Source organism: Paralichthys olivaceus, chromosome 19 (assembly GCF_024713975.1).
Source record: "Paralichthys olivaceus isolate ysfri-2021 chromosome 19, ASM2471397v2, whole genome shotgun sequence".
NCBI classification, from domain to species: Eukaryota; Metazoa; Chordata; class Actinopteri; order Pleuronectiformes; family Paralichthyidae; genus Paralichthys; species Paralichthys olivaceus.
This window is the reverse complement of record NC_091111.1, coordinates 9000234-9019972: the sequence shown is the minus strand read 5'-3', so window position 1 is coordinate 9019972 and position 19739 is coordinate 9000234. Positions and strand designations below refer to the sequence as shown.

Here is a 19739-nt window from a genome sequence, read left to right as displayed (position 1 = left end):
CTTATCCTTCAAGGGTCATGAGTGAGCTGACATAGGGCCAGAGGCGGGGTACACCCTGGACATGGTGCCTTGCCAGGGTGTGTACTTTAAAAACAACTTTAAGTAACAGTAGTTGTTATGTGCAGCGAGAGACGCTAGGGGGCATATGTGAGCATCTGTGAAATCCCCACTCAATCAGAATATGATTAAAAAATAGACACATTAAAAGTCATGAACTATTGATGAAGTATTTAGTAAATATTAGAAATTTAACAAATGGAATAAGCATTATTTTATGTTTTTATATTTAATATGAGAATTAGAAAACCTTTCCGATATGATTTTTGTTTTGTTTTATGATATTCTCTCAAATTTCTCAGTCTTTATTTTAATTTCTTTCCACATCTCCTATTAAGTGACCGTCAACTATCTTTCTCCCTATGCAACAGCTTAGGCATCTGCTGTGTCCACTGTTTCCTTTAGCCTACACCTGAAACAGGTGGCCATATTGTCTGGCTAAGTCTGCATGGCACAGTCTTTTGCAGTTAAGGTGGTGGAGGGGAGGAGGGGGCCAAGATGGGGATGCAGCGAAGCCGAATGTATCGAGTGGAGGATGGAGAGAGGACAGAGGAGAAGGGGGGGAAGGTGGGATGACAGGATCAGAAGTGCTGAGGAGGAGGAGGGGTGCAGATGGAGGAGCAGAAAAATCTGATTGACCTCTCTGGTTAATCCAATTGTCACAGTGTGTGTTTCACCATCATCTCCCAGCACATGGCCAGACGGACATGCTGAGTGAACAACGACAAGCCACAGACGGATATGATGGCCTCCAGACTCACACACTACCTTCATCTCAGGTAAGGACATAATGATTTTCAGTCTTATTCAGTTGACATGTTTTTTAACTCATCTCCGTGACCCGTTACTGTTGATGTTTTTGTTCATGTGATCAGGATTTTGGCTTTACAGAAAAAGGGCCTCTGCATCACAGTCGCACTGACGCAAGAAAAGCATTGAGGAATGTTCAAACTATTTAGTCACATTATAAAATTGTAAATGTAACATTCCCTGTGAACTTTAAGTATTACAATGTAGCCAATATTATACATTATTTTGATATTTTAATATAATGACTCTCCTTCAGTTTTCAAACGATTCCTTCAAAGGTTTAATAAGTGTTATATACAATCAGAGTGTGTTAAATGGTAATGACCAGTAAATCTAATACTCAATATGAACAGAATTAAGTAAGGAGAGGAAATAATGTATAAACTGTGCTCAACCTGCCCAAACCTGCAGAATAGGATATTAAATGTTAAAGAAATATGAGAGCAAATAATCTGTTTTATGAAAGTAATATTTATGATTCTAAATCCTTTTTTGTCCATGAAACACACCCATAAGGACTCCATATTTGGTCTTCACCTCACAATACATGATCATTTGGACTTGACCTGCACATTCAAGGACTAATCTAGTGTTTGGCCTTAAAATACCTCAGTGTTTGTTTTGGCTGTGTGTTTACTGAGGAAGTGTGTTTAAACAGGGCTGTGATTCCTACGTGTTTCACCTGATATTGATGTGAACACCCTCAGTCATTAAAATTATACATAACAATTATAATATCTAAAATTATACTCAGACTCAACTGACCTGCAGCTTCCCTCTGTCATCACTGCCCAACCAGTGAAGCCCTCTGGAAGAATTGCATTTCTTTTTCTCTCCCCCTTCAATTTCTTCAGTTTTTTTTATTCATCTTTTATTTCTCCCTCCAACAAACATTGTCACACTGTCTCCACTTTTCTTCTCTCTCCATTGTTTGCATCTTCTACACAAAAACACTCATCTACAGGCACACATCACAACAACAGATATAATGACCCACCTATACTTTTTTATCACCCTATTTGTTTAACTTTGTTGCTGATCTGTTTAAGTCCAGTTTCCCTTCTTGTTCTGTGCTGTCCGTGTGTTGATCACCAAACTGTACAAAGCCAGTGCGTTTGAGTACAGAAAACAAGAAACCAAGCATGAAGTGGGTGTGGACTTCGTCATATTAAAACACACAGCAAATTATGTCATGGGTTAATAATTAATAGAAACAGCTTCCTGAAGATGTGAGTCAATCTTTTTTAATAGCCAGTGAGTGCACTGCAGTACCACTTTTGTTCAAACACATACAAACGGCATACACAACACTTGCAGGAAGCACATACATAGACGCACGTAGACTCAGCCAATATAAATGTTGTCAATACATAGTCATGCAGTCAGTGACTCGACATAAGAAATGAGTAAGAAAGTCAACTACAGCCAACATTTTTTATCGTTATTATATATTTTCAGGTCTTGAAGCAAAATATTATTTTTTGCCAGTAGTTTCCATGTATGCATTTACAGATGTGTCTTAACATTTACAGATATAAATACACTTTCTAATCTTAATATATATTTCTGTACACAATTTAAAATCTGCTCACACACACACACACACACACACACACACACACTAAATACAGATTTGCAGGTGCATGTACACGTTCACAAATCTCATTACACATTTGAACATTATTGTACACATCCACATACACACAGACAGATTGAGACTCAACAGTTATGCTTTTCAAACTTTCTTGCTTTGCCACAGTGCACACAGTGGCTAAGTGACGGTAACTCTTTACAAGCAGCAGGGGGCGCATTCATCCAGGAAACTTTGACCGCGGTTTCAGCCAATCCCTGGGCTGCGTTGTGTCTGTAGTCCCGCCCCCGTCCCATTGACAAGCTCCAGAGAGAGAGAGAGAGAGAACAAGAGGGTGACGGAGGGAGAGAAGGGGGGAGCAGAGACCACAACATGCCGGCGATGGACGACAGATAGACAGATGAGAGAGAGTGTGGATGTCAGCTGAGTGTGAAGAGGAGGACAGAAGAGGAAGAGGAGGAGAAACATGAGTCGACAGCAGCAGCAGACCCGGGGAGTGGTTTTAACGGGTTACCACAGCAACGCGGAACTGTTGCCCCAAACCGGACCGTGCGCCCCCAGCTGTCAATCAGCCAGGGACCCCGAGACCTCCACCGAACCCAGGTGCGACATAACACCGCGATCCAGCGTGTGTGTGTGTGTGTGTGTGTGTGTGTGTGTGTGTGTGTAAAGGTCATTGTTGTGTTGTTTTCCTCGGTTTGAACTTCACAGCAGAGTAAACATGGTGTTGTTGACCAACCAGCACTAACCTGGTCATATAGATACCCCCCCCCCAACTAACTTAGTTTCTGTATGAGCACGTGTCCAGCTCCTCCTCTGCAGCCCTGGGTTATGGTTTTATTTATCTTTATCAGCAGGTTCACCCTGACTCTGATATAACAGCTCAGATTTTACAAGGTTGCCAGTCTTAACCCGCAACTCTGAGATAAAGCTGTTAGTCTTCAGATAATGATACTGTCCTCCCCTGAAGACTGTGCAACATAAACCAGCCTTAGTTAAAAACTGATATGAAGTCAGACTCTGGTTTATGTAGAGATGGTTTTATTTAGCTGATGAATTAACCTGACACCCAAAACCTCAATATTCTCAGTTTTTAAGATATGAAATTGAGGAAAAAGATGCAAAACTTCTCATTAAGGATGATGAAATCAGAAATTGTAAACAAATGATTGTTTAGCAGGATGATTGTTGATAATATTTTATGTTGATCGAACCATTCATGAACCTCCACATCCTTTGTTTACAGCTTGTTGTCATCATGGCGTGTCAGCATTCTCCTCAATGACAAGAAGACTCATTCTAAGTGCGGTACACACTTCACAGTTACAGTCTTATTTATAACTTGTTTACTCGAAAAGGCCGAGCTGTGTGTTTGTGTGTCCAGTGCATGCTCAGGTCAGCAAACAACTGCTGTCTACCACTGTGGCGTGGTAAAGGTAAACAACCCAGTCCAGCTGGTATTCAGATGGACACACCTGCCTCTGCATGTATTTGTGTGTATGCATATGTGTGTGTGTGTGTGTGTATACAGTATATGTATGCGTGTGTGTTCCAGATGGCTTCTCCAGCTAACTGGGAAAAAAACCCAGCATCACATTACAGCCTGCCTTTGTTTCACCTCCCACAGCAAGAGTGTGTGTGCGTCCTGTCTAGGTTGACTTGAGGGTTTAGTCTCGTGGTCATTGTTTCCCTTTGGTCAGGAAATGGGAGACAGAGTGACACAGACAAACAGACGGATGGACAGACAGAAAGCTGATGGCCTTTTACCAGCTGCAGACATCTGACCTAAGTAGCCTTAGGTTACGAGCCTGCTGGAGTCTGTCACACAGAGGTTTTTGAGGTTCAGCTCCTCTGTTAGCCAAAGAGCTTTGTGTTCTACACTTTAATTGTAGGAGAGAGAGAGAGAGAGAGTGAGTGAGTGCTTCCTTAAGTATTGCTTAGTGGTCAGTGGACACACATGGTTTTAATAAATGTACTGTGTGAGGCAACAGCCAGCCAGCAGAAATACTACGCTGCACAGGAAATGACATCTGCAGAAAGGAAGATGAGCTGGACACCAGACAAGCATGGACTGCTTTGATAAGTCATCGTAGCTGTGAATCTGTAGCACACTGTCTGTCGGTTTGAAATCTAGTGTCTGTCAGGGTGAAGTTAGAACAGATGACTGCAGTGAGCACATAAAAAAACACAACTCATGTTGAAAAAGAGACAGTGACATGCAGGGATGGAGAAAGACAGATTGACAATGGGGAGGGGGTATTAGATATTATGTGATTTATTCTGCCAGTGGGTCAGTGGTGAGACCAGTAACTAACTGTTTCCAAGGGGGAACAGAGGCAGCCTCTGTCTTTATAGAGGACAGCTGGCACCTGTTGATGTAAATGGGAATAACACACACACACACACACACACACACACACACACACAGAGAGAGAGAGGTTTACACTGCTTATAACATTATCCCTAATTTTAACCATGACCAGTTCATGACTAAACCATCATTTACAATTCACATCTTTCCCCTAACCTTAACCGTGACCTCAGAACTGATGTTTGGCCTCATTAGGTTTGGTCCACATCAGGTCTACTGGTCCTGACAGGATCAGGAACAAGAACACACACAAACACACATATAGCTTCCTCAGCTGTGCAATGCTCATCATTTATTTGTAGGTGCCGAATCATATAATGCATTACATATCATTTATTGCTCTGTTGATGTGGAAATACTGACTTCATATGTCCCTCATAATATCATATTATCATATGAAAGGCACAAAGGAGACATGTTTAAATAAGTTTGGATTTTTAAGTGTAAATCTTCAGTGTCATATAATTGAATGTGCCGGTCAAGTCAGGAGCTCTGTGTCACTTCAGTGACTCACACTCATGTGGATTCAAAGAGTCACCTCCTCTGATCTTGGCTCATGTTCAGCTCACTGGTGCAGTTTGCTCTTTGCTGGCTGATATAGTCTCCTGCAGGGTTTTTTCACACCTCACAAACACAAATGCACTATCCCACACACTTCATCTATGTCGGCGACTCCAACAAGCTGATAAAAGGTGTGTGTATTTGGACAGAGTGTAGAACAATCACTCACACAGCTGCAGCAGTTTTTTCTTTAAAAGGTCATTTGTGCACATACGTATGAAAGTGTGCCAGAGAGAGAATGTGTTTGTTTTCCTCACAAGGGCAGCCCACCTGTGCACGGAATGGAGCAATGTCACGTGCACGATTGTATGTAGAACTTTGTTTGCATTATAGTCGTGTGTGTGTTGTGGTCTTGACATTCACATTCTATGAACTGGAATAGACCCGCTCCAAAAACATGTCAGCACTGATCACCCGACACTATTTACAACATCGGCAAATCATTCAGACCAGTGAAGAAAAACTGGCCATGAAAGCTTCAGAGCTTAATTTTTAACAAGCTCGTAAAGATATTTTCTCCCACCACAGGATTATAGTTGGATGGAAAACGAGACACGAGTATCTAAGCCAATCAGATAATTCCAAAGCTGTTGCATCAGAGTCACATCAATAGCAACACCTCTTTATTATCAGCGTTGAACGTTTGTTGTATTTGGACAGTTATTGATGATGGCTAATGTATGATCTCTTCTTATCAGGTTGTCTGAAAAGGAGAATGTTACAGGCCGTGAGTGGACACATGTCAGCTGAAGAACCTCTTACTTTGCTTTTGTTAAAGTGGGACTGAGAGGAGTCAGACAGCTTGTTCCAGCATGTGTTATCACACAGTGCTTAGATACTGGGGCCAGGTCAGAAAAGAGGGAAGAAGAGATGGAACCATTCAGGGAAAAAATGTGGGAAAACAGGGAGGACGTCAAGGGAGGGGATATTAAGTACCAACAGAAAAGGAAAAGGAGACGACTCAAGTCCCAGGCGAGGTATAAGAGAGGAAGGGGGTGACAAGAGGAGGAAAAGGAGGTGGAAAGAAAAGAGAAGGAAGGAGGAGGTTGAATGTTGGTGAAACGCCAACAAAGTGCTTTGTTAAAACAAGATCAAAGTGTGTATCTATATTTACTAGTGCTTTATTTAAAACGCTGTGTGTGTGTGTTTGTGTGTGTGGCAGGAAGTCTCCTGTGGTATGTGGCCTTGCCTCAGCATGGACCCTCAGTGTAAAACACTTCACTCATAATTCCAAATTAATGAATACAGCACATCGACTTCCTGCTGTTCACTCTGACTCCAAAGTTAATATCACAAACGATTGAATTCCTGTTCTGCCCTTCATTGATGTTAGATGTGTTTCACGACTAAATATTGGAAACAGCATTATCCCTGTACGCCCAGGTCCAGTGACCCTGCTTAAACAATACCTTGTCTTTAATTACCCCCACCTCCTTTTGTTTCTTTGTATGTAAGGAAGTTTACTTACTACTGGACCGATTACCACAAAACTTAGTGGAAGAATGAGGTATAAGTCAGGGAAGAATCATTTGTGTTCACACTGATGATTCATGGGTAGGATGGATGAGTGACGTGTTGTTGACAGAAACCTCTCAGCTTGATTGGGACGGGACACAGAAAGGACAGATCTGCTGTTGGCAGCTGAACCCTCAGTCCATTGTTCCAGAGCTAAAGGTGCTCAGTCAATAAAAGTGTAGCTTGAAGGCAGAAAGAAAGAACGAGAGACAGAGAAGAAGGAAGAGAGCAGAGAGAAAGAATGCACTGTGTCACTTCCTGTCACAACAAAGGGGACATTCAGTTGGACATCAGCAAAACTAAAGAAATAAGAGCCAATGCACACTCACTGAAGGACATCAGCTTGTTCTACAGTGTATTTTTATCTGTGTATATGTTGGTTGATAATGACACCACGGTTTGTACGTTTGTCCCACAGTCCTGCACAAGGGCAATTTGCAAACCTGCACCCTGTAGGTACGAAAACGTCCCCTGTAATTATCTCTAAATTAAATCCAGATTCTGTTCATACATGTCCTGCAACGCAACCCACACTCAGAGATAAAGACATCAGCAACACAATCACAGTGAAATGCCATAATTGATTCATATTGTGTTATGCGGATAGGTGGCTTTTATGATGCCTGGTCTGAGCTTATCTGCTGCTATGCATGTTGCATTGTTCCATTCAGATGTGCGGCACACTCACACTCAGGCACCCACCACCCGTTGTTGATGTAGGCAAATGCAAAGTGACACAAAGACCAGTTTCGCAGTAATCGTACAAAGTGACTCCCTGTGGAGCCGGTCGGCTGCATTGTCAGTTCAGAACTGGGGCGAAAGATTGTGTCGTAAATATTCACAATAATGAATAACAAAAATGTCAGGCTGATTTATTAATGCTCAATAAAAAGAAAAGAAAAAACAACCATGATTTCTTTTATATACAGGCAGGTATACGACCCAGTGCAGGATCTACATTGAGATTTATTTATTTATTTATTATGTGTGGCTAATCAGCTGATCTGCTGTAATTGGATGTTTTTTTGAAACTGATATCAATTATCAGTACGAGCCTCAAAATTCTATTAGATTCTTTTACACAACTCCCCCAAATGCTCCGTAGCACTGTGGAAATTTTGCCCATTTTCTGAACATTTGTGAGTGAGTGTTTAAAACCTCTGCCAAGGATGGTAAGATTTTCCATGTCTGTTGGTTTGTCAGCAGGATTACTCATAAACTGCTGAACAGATTTCCATAAAACTTGGTTGAAAGATGGGACATTGGCCAAGAAAGAAGCCATTCCATCTTTAGTGTGTGTTGCACTCAGGATTTGTTTTCTCTGTCTTTAACATTGCAAGATTTAGGATGTTTTTGACATTTTCATCAAGACACTTTGAGGAAAGTGTTATCTACATAATTTTGGTGCAGCTTACTGATTGTCATATGGTCAGCTGCCTCACATCCCCGTGTCCATTAGTATATATGACAAAACAGTCATTATAGTTAAACAGGATGAGGTCATAACCACTATAACAAGCTCTTATTCAGACCAGTGTGCTGTGATGTGAGATGAGCTGAGTCCATGCTTCTATTCTTAGATCTTTCTGATGTTGTTCTCATAAGTCTGGCAGGGACTTCAACAAATGCACGCCACCCGCTCATCTTTATTTTGATACTTTGGTCGAGTTCTGTCTGTCTGATTCACTGACCACTCGTGTCATATGAGCTATCTCTCTTGTGCGTCCATTAAAGGAAACTAACATGCACTGCAGGCCCCGAGCTGACATGTGGATCAAAATGAAAGCAAAGATGAAACCTACCTGGTGAAACATCACTGCAGTTGCGTGTTGTGAACATGATATCTCAGGGAATTCATGAGGAAATGTTTGTTTCATTTAGCACAAAGATTCCCTGGAACTCATTGATGAACTTGTTAGAATTTGGTAGTCAAATATCATTGTCACTGTGACCTCAGTTTCTTGTGAACGTGATATATCAGAAACACCCATATAGGGAATTTCATTACATCTGACATAAACATTCACTTGTCATCAAGTATTGAGAACTGATTAAAACAAAACATGTTATTGACCTCTTGAACACGATATCTCACTTCTCCCTGTTGGGAATTTCTTAAATTTTTGACAAGCTCTAACTTGGACTCAGAGATGAACAGATTAGATTTCAGTGGTGAACTCATATGAGACTGGAAATAAAACCTCACAACCACAGGACAGTAATAATAATTATGTAAAGCATGACAAACCCAGTCAATCTAACGTTTGCTATCCAGGAATATTTGTATGTTTTGTTATTAGGTATTATGTAATTGAGAAACAAAGGTAAAAAGTTCACAGCAACAAGTGAAGTAATGCGAGGCAGTGAGAGCTGGGGCATGTCCAAGCTTCAACATGTGTTATCAAGGGCGATAACCAGATGTGTCTTTCCTCTTCCAGCCGCAGAACAGGCCAGTACACCCTTCAACAGAACCAAAACACACCACATGGATACGGAGTCGGGCCTGGCACTGCAGCCAGTGTTACCAGCAGCACTGAACCGTCGCTGTCACTCCCCAATCCGAGCTCTGCAGCCTGCTCCAGGTCTCAGCCCTCCTCCAGCCCAAAGTCTCACTCCAGCCCCAGACACAGTCCCAACGCCAGGGCCAGACCACGACCCACGTGTCAGCGCTGTTACTCTCAGGTAGGCTCGTGTGTAGTACAGTCCTTAGCTTTCTAAACATTCAATGAGTTCAGCTTTGGGATTCTTTCATTGGCTCTTTCTGCTCTGTTCTGTAACGTGATGTCATTTTCCATTCCTGACTCTCTGCTTACATTTCTGTTCTTTACACTTTTTCTTTTCTTTTCTAAAATAGTTTTCTTCGGATTTTGTTGGAGTCATATTTAAATATTCAGAATGTTGTACTTCTACTTCTTCTGTATCTTTAAATTTGTATTCACTTTTATATTTTGTATGTTTTTATTTGTTTTTATAACATTAATCACCAATTTTATGGAAACAATTTGTCAGTTGTGAAGCACTCTACACTGCACTGACCTGTATGATATACCTTTCATATTTTAAGGTGTATTTCTTCAATTATCATTATATAACTATTTAATTCCTTTGCATTGTAGCGCCCAATGACATGAATGCTGGTTAGAATGATATTGTCGTCTTTTGTGATGAGATTCAGTGGCAACAACCTTCTCTGCTACTCTGCTATAAGAATGTGCTTGTGTTTGTGCATGTGTTTTTTTCTATATGTGGAGACTCAGTAAAAATCATCCAGTTTACTATAATTTTAGTTCCATTTTTGGAAAAAAAGAGTGAGAGGGAGAGACAAGCTCCAAGGTCTGTTTAGACTTCAGGAATGTGTTTGCTTCTTTCAGTGTGTGTGGGAGAGCAACTGCATTACTTTTTAATTTATCATCAAAAATCACAGTTCGAGACAGAAACAATATATGAAACAGGAAATTAAAATTAAAGTCGTTGAAATGATTAAATTTTGTTTGGCAACGTGTGCCACAGGACTCTCTGGATGAGCTGGAGATGGACGATTACTGGAAGGAGGTGGAGAACATCACTCGCTCGGGGGAAGGAGCGGGAAGGGGAGACAGTGGAGGAGAAGGAGAAGTTCAAGAGGAGGAGCAGAATAAAACTCCCGAGGGTAGGATACACTGTGTCCGTGGACAGACCTCAAAGGGATACACACTGAATTTTTGATTCCATGTAGTGCAGATGGGGTCAGACTCATTTTGATTCTTGATTCAGAACATTCCTGCTAATGTAAAGATTATGTAGTGCAGAGTTTGACAATAGGTTAATCTGAGCATACGTGTGCTTCAAGACACAAATGTCCATCATACATCGGAGACATGCTGCCTGAAAGTTGTACCATCTTCATCATCATGCAGGTGAACTAGAGCTTTGAGACACTTGGCAACACAAAAACAAACTCTGACAACTTACTCTGCATAGTTTTGCATCTCCATATCTCTTGTTGGTTGTTGTGCATCTCTTTGTGGTCATTGTTGTGTTCCTCTGAAGTTATTTTTCATCTTTATGTAATCATTTTGTCACATTTTGCAGCTGAACCAGAACTCTGAGCATCCTAAAGACTCGAGAACAACTCAGATGTAATGTGTAAATTTCAGCCGTTAAATCAAAAAAGAAAAATCCCTGCCTGCTCAGGCATGTGCAGACTGGAGCGGGTGTTGTTTTGTACGTGAGGAATTGCATTCCTCATTTAGTCTGTTTGTGATGACTATTGTTCTGTGGAGCAAACACACTCTTCCTGTATAATGTCTGTGTCCACTTCTGCCTGCGGTTGGTCTTTTCCCTTTCCTGCACCTGTGGGATTGTAAGTGTTTCAGGGTTAAAGGCTAAGGGTTAAAAATTATACACTTTTTTTAAAACAGTCATCTTCCCCTTCCCTTCTCTTTGAGTCACAAGGTTATACAAGCGTTGTCTTATCTTAGGAAACAAACTCCTCACTTTTCTTTTCAGTCTTTATCATTTTCTCTTTCAGAAGGAGAGCAGGAGGAAGCGTGGCTCGCAGAGGCGGGGCTAGCCCAACTCTTTGATGACACATTGGCAGCTGACCAGGATCAGGTATTAATCATCTATCTGTAATTATGAGACCTGAGTGCACGTTGTGTCATAGTTTATCATGTTTCGTATTTGACACGTTTGCCGTGAGGTTAAACCTGTTATATCAGTCCAGGAGTATTTAACAGATTAACGTGGTACAGATAATGGTTACATCAGTTGACTCAGGTGTGATTGTAATTGATTGATTGACAGGAAGAAGACAATGCAGTGTTCCTGTCCACGCTAACCAGAACGCAGGCGGCGGCCGTAGAGCGCCGTGTGGCATCGCTACAGCAGACGTTGCTACGGCGACGCAACCGACAACACGTTCCTGATGTTAGGGATATATTCAGACCTCCTGAAAAGGTTCAAAGACACACACACACATGCAAATATCCACAAACTGTTAATTGTACCGGCATGAAAGAGGTTAGATCTGAGATATGTGAACTGTAAATATATATATATATATAATATATTAAGAAAGGTATAAGAAATAGTCCTTGGAAATTGTGCTTATTTGCTTTCTTGCCAAAAGTCAGACAAGAAGATTAATACCACTCAGGCCTGTGTGCTAAATATGACACTAAGGCTAGCAGCACATTAGTTTAGCTTAACATCAAGAGAAATGAATGTGTTTTGTTTAATCTACATAAATAAAACCAAGTGTAAATATGAAAAGTTATTGCTTTGATTCAAGTGATGGCAGGGAGAATAAATAAGATTATTCATTTAAAGAGTTTCATTATTATTGTCCTTTCTTCTTGTCCAAACTACTTCAGTCAGCAAAAAGAAACAGTTTTCAACCAAGTGTGACCTTTTTTTTTTTACTTTTTTGCAAACTTTGTCCACTAATTAACAGATAAGATAATATGTAACATGAAAACAATGCACTGGGGAGGGGGTGCACTCCCTGTGTGTGAATTGATGACCTGTTGAACATTACACCTGTTGAACATTACTCTGTGTTGTGCTCCTGCAGGATGAGCTGCCAATTCAGATCAAAGAAGGAAGTGAGAATGGACAAAAAGAAGTCACTTTAGCTGGTATGTGCGAAATACTCTTACAGACCCACACACACACACACACACACACACACGCACATGAGTCAGCATGGAGAATGACTCACTGAGGTCCAAATAAATTTCTGCCTAGCAACTCCATAACATATTTTAGAATTGAAATACAACACAACAGCATATTATTTTAAGCTAAGTATTTTTGAGTTTTTAGTTCAGATCCAAACAAGATTAGAATCTAGATATCTTACACTGTAAAAATGGTGTGAACATCAGACAAAGGTCATTTTAAGTGTATTTAAAGGTAAAGAAAAAGCAGCAGGACTCTCTTTCTTCCTCTTTCAGTCAAAGTGACTTAAACACTGTGATTAAATAAATGAAAACCCGGAGTTGTCCATCTGTGTATAAACGGCTAGACCTCACCTCTACAAACATTGTTTAAATGGGCTGCTTGTGTGGTCCTATTTGCTTGTGTGTGTGTCTGCGTGTGCATACGTGTGTGTGTGTCCCTCTCAACAGAAACGGAGACAGAACTGAACGTTGAAGTGGCGTTTTCAGAGCAAGCGCTCACATACAGGGATATCAACCAAAGATTAAAGGTCACCACCAGCCCTAACTCGCCTGACGACAAACTACCAGTGAGCCACATACCTACACACACAAGCACACACTAAGGCTACATGTATATTCACTTCCTTAGTAGTACAGGGAGCATTTTGGTACTCTGATTTTTTTATACAAGCTTATGCAAAGCCCCTTGTTGTGATCATTCTTTAGTATTAAAGCTAGTGTTGACAGTTTAATGTAAGGCATTACAAGACAAATGTAAGGACCTCGCTGCACAGGAAGGATTTTCATTAAAAGTTTGAAAAAATGTTTGTCTTGTTCAATAATCTTCTATTGTGTGGTTGTTGGTTTAGCCTTGTAAATGTAATACAAACAGAATGTAAACAGAAGAATGACATGAAAGAACATTATACAGAACTTTTAGACTTAAGTGGGCAGAGTATAGCTAGAGTTCAGCTTGTGTTGCATATCTGCAGTCAGCAGCATTTATCTGAAAGCAGATTAAGAACTGGTCAATAGTGACATCTGGTGGTTGACTATTCAATCAAAACAGTCAAATATGACTTTGGCACAGTGGTAGCTTTCTAACTCTTTCCTCCACAGTCACTGATGCCCCTTTGTCTTTTACTCCGTTTGTATTACTTCTTTAGAACTTTAAGCTGCTCCGAGATAAAACAGGTCAAACCAGAGTAGGAGATCTGTCTCCTCTGGATATGAAAAAGGTAAGTGGGCATATGGTGTTAGGACATAATATTTTATAATCTGTGGATGCATGTGTGTGCATGTCCGTCCTCAAGTTGAAAATATCACTGTTTCCAAATCCATCTCTAGGTGCGTAGAGTGGTGCTTGTGGAGATGACGGCTCTCTTCGACACTGCTGGGATAGACCTGAAGGCGCACAAAGCTGTCAAAGTCAAGACTAAAGGTAAATTGAGACACATACGGTATTGATGCAGATACAGTATGTCCTCAAAGCCGACAGGGTAAATATGCTTTTTCATTACACACACAAAAAAGGCACTCAGACATGAACAGTGATGAAAACAACAAAACATAACAATTGGCCACACACACATACACACACACACACACACACACACACACACACACACACAACCAGCTACATGTGCAAACCAAAGACTAGCAAAAGGGACTCTGTTGCCACCTGGTGGCTGACTGCAGTACATTTCATTTATCCTGCCTCCTACATGTTAAAAGATGGGACATGGACTAAATTAAACTTCAAAGTACACATCAAATACAGTTTTCTCAAGGATAGTTTCTATCTTGGAGGTACATATTCACAGTGATGTTTGTCTAAGTTTAAATTTTTCTAAGTTTGGTTTTAATGTGTTATTTTAATGCTATAAAAAGGGGTGAAACATCATGATTGACAGCTGAGACTGACCCGCAATTGGTTGAGCATTTGTAATGGCAGGATCTACGCTGTATACCTTCACCAGTTTAACACCCTATCTCACCAAAGTGGGAAAAGATATCTCTGGAGCCGCCTGTTTTTCTGGATCTGCGCCAAAAATTTAAATAATAAATGTTTTACTGTGTGTGTGTGTGTGTGTGTGTGTAGAAAGTGGTCTGTTCGGTGTGCCACTCACCACTTTATTGGATCAGGACCAGAGGCGGGTTCCTGGGACCAAAGTGCCATTCATACTGCAGAGGGTGAGCACCTGCCAGTCTCCACAAACAGTCTGAGACATAGACAATAAACAGCAATGATGCTAGTAACTGATCAAACAGACGTAATATATTCCTGCATCGTGCTGTTTTTTCCATATTACATTCATATTACACACTGTACAACTGGAATATAAAGTTTATTTAGACTGACATATAGTCATCACTATGCCCGACTTCAGTTGTCATAGTCATTACTCTTTTTCTTCTTGCGTTGTCTTCTGTAAACACAATGTCACTCTTATCTCTAGTTAATCACTCATATCGAGGAGGAAGGATTAGACACAGAGGGGCTTCTACGGATCCCTGGAGTGGCCACGAGAGTCAAGGTTGGTCCAAGTATCTGAATTGAAATTTCACCACAGCTGACATATGAAATGCTAAAGATTGTAAGGTTTATACTGCCAGTCTGTTTGACCCTTACTTGTTCTTGCAGTCACTGTGCCAGGAGCTCGAGTCCTCCTGCTATGATGGGATGTTTCCATGGCAACAGTTGAAGCAGCACGATGCTGCGAGCCTTCTGAAGCTGTTCATCAGGGAGTTACCCCATCCATTACTGACTGTGGAGTACCTCAGCACTTTTATTGCCGTCAACAGTATGTACCCCATCTGTTCATGAAGTATTCTGCTTGATCATGAGAAGTTTACAGCCACTTTATGAGACAATGGACCGAAAAAAGTGCCAATCAAGCATTTTACTGTGTGTGTGTGTGTGTGTGTGTGTGTGTGTGTTATACAGAGTTCCCCACAAAGAAGCAGCAGCTGCAGGCTTTGAACCTGCTGGTCCTTTTGTTACCAGAGCCCAATCGGGACACTCTGAAGGTGCGTGCACGCTCAGTTTCAAAGAAACCTCATGCAAAAATGTATCACATTTCTTTTATAAGAAACTCCTCACTGTTTCCTTTGTAAATATATTCTCTTTTTTCTGTCTTTCCCCAGGCGTTGGTGGAGTTCTTCCAGCGTGTTATTGACCACCAGGTCAAGAATAAAATGACGCTCAACAACGTCTCAGTTGTCATGGCACCCAACATCTTCATGTTCAAAGGCTTCCGCTCCAAGGTTACAGAACAACAGGAGTTCTCCATGGCAACCAGCACAGCCAACATTGTCCGCCTGCTGATAAGATACCAGAATCTTCTTTGGACAGTAAGAATCAGAAAGATCCCTCTGACTTCGTTGATCTACCATTTAAAACACCCCCACAGACAAAGTGTACATCTGTGTCATTCTCAACATTTGTGTTTCCATTAAAATCAATGGAGATTCATTTTTTTATGGATTATGAATGATGGCACGTGTTGTATCAAGTCTCACTTTCATGTGTGGAATGTGTCTTCAGATCCCCAAGTTCATCATGACCCAGGTCAGACAACAGAATATGGAAAGTCAGCGGAAACAGAATAAAGAGAGAGCTGTAAGAAAGCTACTGAAGAAGATCACCATTGAGAAACTGCCTGACAAAGCTGCCCCTGAGGTAGGAGGTTTTAATTTCCCGCTTGTGTAGTTTTCAGTTATCATTTACTTAGAAATCACTGTTGATAATCCCACATATAGATGTGCGAATGAGGGAGTATGATTCTGAATCCATGATTAAACAACCCAAAATCTACCACACATTTTACTTACTATACATATTTGTGTAAACCATGTACAATGCAGTAAGCCTGGCATTGTTAAAGCTTGTAAAGATGCACAACATTTCACACACTCATAGATATCAGAAAGTAGTCAAATAAATTCTTGCATCCACCCCCTGATCCAGATCCACACTCAAATTTAACAGGATCGCTCGTGATCCATACTTCATCCTTTCCCTTAGGCTTCAAGGAAGTTCGTCCAGTAGTGTAATCTTGCTAACAAACAAACAAACATAACCTTCTATGCAGATGATAAATTAATGCTAATATATTTAACTATATCTAAATATAATGTACCCTGCCTCTTGACCCTTAAAGGATGAGTGGGATGGATAGATGGATGGGTGAATGGATGGATGAATGGATAAACATACATGCTGCTCTTTAACAGGTTGCGTTTATTGAAGGTTAAATAAAAGTGACACCTAGTGGTGTTGTTTAAGAGTGTTGCTCCTATGATATATATTTTTTTATAGTGCAGTACAGAACAGTGGATCATTTTATAATTAACACATTCATACATGTGCAGTGATTTGAATTGTATGATCATTATCATTTTGTATCTGTTTCCTTGACAGTTGATGAAGTGTCACTCACTGTATGTTTCCAACCAGGAGAGTTCACAGGGATTTATTCGAGTCCAAGCCCCCCAGTTCAGTAAGACCTCTATGGCTGTTCAGCTCACTGAAGAGCTGCTGGCTGCTGATGTTCTCTCACGCTTCCTCAGCCAAGACAGGTAATGTAGTATGTACAGTGCATACAGCAGTGTTGCCTACAGTGTGGGTCCCCTCCTCATGTCTCCTGAACTCTTTCTCTTACTTTCTCTCTTCTTTCACTCCCTCTCTCTTTGTCCTCCAGTTCAGTGGCAGTGAAACGAGAAGAGCTGTGTCTCTATGAGATCGGTGGGAACATCAGTAAGTCCTGCTCCTGCTAAAATGAATTCATTGCAATGTTAAGATTTTCTCGGCTGATAACCAGCTATGGAGCCAACAGGCCAAATGATGAAAAAAAATGTTTTGCTGTAAAAGCCACAGACACGTAGGAGGCTAACGGCCTATCTCCCCATTTTAGTGAAAGTGAATCTGCCTATTTATTTTAATTTACTCCAAAATGGAATGGGTTCTGCCCTAGGTCGTGCCCCACCCCCTCAAAATGTCATAGAAATCCAATAAGTAGTTCTTGATGAAAACATAGCATAAACACTACTTGGCGGACGTTATTATAATAATCCATTCTTGCAATAAAAACAGTACATCACGTTCATCTTCTAAAAAATTCTGTCTATCTCTGCACAGAGGAGAGATGTCTAGATGGGGAAACATACATGAAAGACCTCTTCCAGCTGAACCCTGCAGCAGAGTGGGTCATCAAAGCTGCACAGCGATGAACTGGGGATGAATCATGGATGCTGGACTTCTTCCTGTTCTCACCACAGGGTCCTGCTGAGAAGGGACTGCACCTGGTTCTCTGTGGGTTTTGCTGCTTCGGGACATACATTGACATGGACACTGATAGTTTTCAACATATGGGAGTGTAACATGGTTTTACACATATGATTGACCCTTAAAATCTACCACAAAGTGCAAAGTAATCCAAAATCCATGAAAACCCATAAGGTGAAATGTGTGGTTATACATTTCATTGTCAATTCTTTGCATTAACAAAAATCCCAAACAAGAAGTAACATTAGACTGTGATGGCAAAATCAACCATTTAATTTATTCCACCCTGCCTTATGCTGCTCACTGTAATTTAAGTACAGCTGTCATCTCTCACAGGCCACAGACACTGGGGGAAAAAGTTATTTCCTCTAGTTGGTCTCAGCACTTAAGTCACAATATTGTGATTCTTAATATTGTGTGATACTGTAAGTATTTCATTTGTATACTGTGGTTTATTGCCTCTAATCACTTTGTGGTGCCTGCTATAATAAGCTGAATTAATACAGTTTGCGGCAATAAGTTATCAAAATTCTATTAAATCAGTTTTACCCATTTTGAAAATATTGGCTTTTATTTATCTATATTTTTTATTGAAAGCCCTTAAAAGTAAAGAAATGGTCATGGTGTTGAATGTGAGTGCATGGAAGCATGTAACTGTGACCAGTACGTATGGAACATTGGATTGAATGGGCATACGTCAGGGGTCCAGAGGTGGACTGTCAGGCGATCCTGAACCAGCAGAAAGTTTTTATGAGGACACGCAATGACGACATCACTGTTTTTATGTCATGTTAATATTGTTGTTTTCAGAGTGGATGTTCGAGTGTGTTTGAATCACATGACTGTGCGAATGTGACAAGATACATTTCCACATTTTATATGAACAGTCTTACATCTACATGGAATTAATCAATTGTCTCACAAGTTTTGTCCATCATACTAAAGATGGACTCTGATCATTTTTGAATAAATTAACTCACTGCATACATGGCCTTATGAAATGATACACTCTTAGCATAGTGGGTCCAAAACTATCTGGAAAGTGGACACTCATACCTTTTGGCATTTGTTGTTTTAATTGGACTTTTAGCATAATGAGTATAAAAGCCTCCAACACAGGCCTAATCTGATCCTTTGTGCTTCTCACAGTTTCAGCAGCAGAGGATCAGATCTGCACTACAGCATCAAACTAAATAACCATGTGTCATTTCTGTTTTTTTTAGTTGAACTCAGTCTGTCACTCCCTGCCTTGCATTATCTTTTGAACTGTGAATTTTATTTTGTTTCTTTAAAATAATAAAGTCCTTGTCTTCTTACTGCCTTGGAAATGACCACTAAAACAGCCTGTAAATAAACATGTACTTACTAATCACGACATCTGCTGTTTCTGAGTGTTTTTGTTCAACACAGGTTCACTATTCATCCTGACAGTTCTATATTATTAGGCCTGTTTTTGCTTCTTAACAACATTCTTCATAGAAACTCCATGCACTTTAAAATGATCAACTCAATTAGGGACATTTTTGTGTTCTGATATATGTCATGCTTTACAAGAATCCCTAAACAAACAAACTAGGTATAAGTATATGAAGCTCCCTCCAATTATATATATGAAGTATGTTTTTCCACATCATACATTTTATCCATGGTCACATACTGTTATTGAGTAGGTTTCTCTTGTGTGTAAATATTTAAGAAATTCACGTACAAGCAATTCCAGTTGTGTGCCTACATAAAAAACTTCTATTACCCGTGATAGCATTGAGGTACAAAAAATATGATGAAATTACTGTGGCAAAGAGCTCAATGCACTGCAAATATATTAAACTGTACAGATTGTCTCTAAAGTGACACACACACACACACACACACACACACACACACACACACACACACACACACTCC

At 40.5% G+C, this 19739-nt stretch overlaps 1 protein-coding gene across 5 annotated transcripts; it reads left to right on the top strand.

Moving 5' to 3' along the window:
• The first annotated feature begins 722 nt into the window (after positions 1-722).
• On the top strand, positions 723-19209 carry arhgap18 (Rho GTPase activating protein 18). Of its 5 annotated transcripts, none has more exons than XM_069515558.1 (19): positions 2781-3061; positions 3705-3761; positions 9344-9587; positions 10416-10554; positions 11416-11498; positions 11691-11843; positions 12460-12523; positions 13016-13134; positions 13714-13785; positions 13895-13988; positions 14649-14740; positions 15007-15084; positions 15192-15351; positions 15495-15577; positions 15695-15901; positions 16095-16229; positions 17007-17128; positions 17251-17306; positions 17688-19209. In XM_069515558.1, the coding sequence occupies exons 1-19, from the start codon at positions 2925-2927 to the stop codon at positions 17777-17779; spliced, it is 2187 nt and encodes a 728-aa protein (XP_069371659.1). In that variant the 5' UTR covers positions 2781-2924; the 3' UTR covers positions 17780-19209. The 5 variants fall into 5 exon arrangements, with proteins under 5 accessions (XP_069371661.1, XP_019947027.2, XP_069371660.1 ...); XM_069515557.1 differs by having other exon boundaries at positions 16971-17128; XM_069515560.1 differs by lacking the exons at positions 2781-3061; positions 3705-3761 and adding an exon at positions 723-836 and having other exon boundaries at positions 16971-17128.
• Positions 19210-19739: the final 530 nt, after the last annotated feature.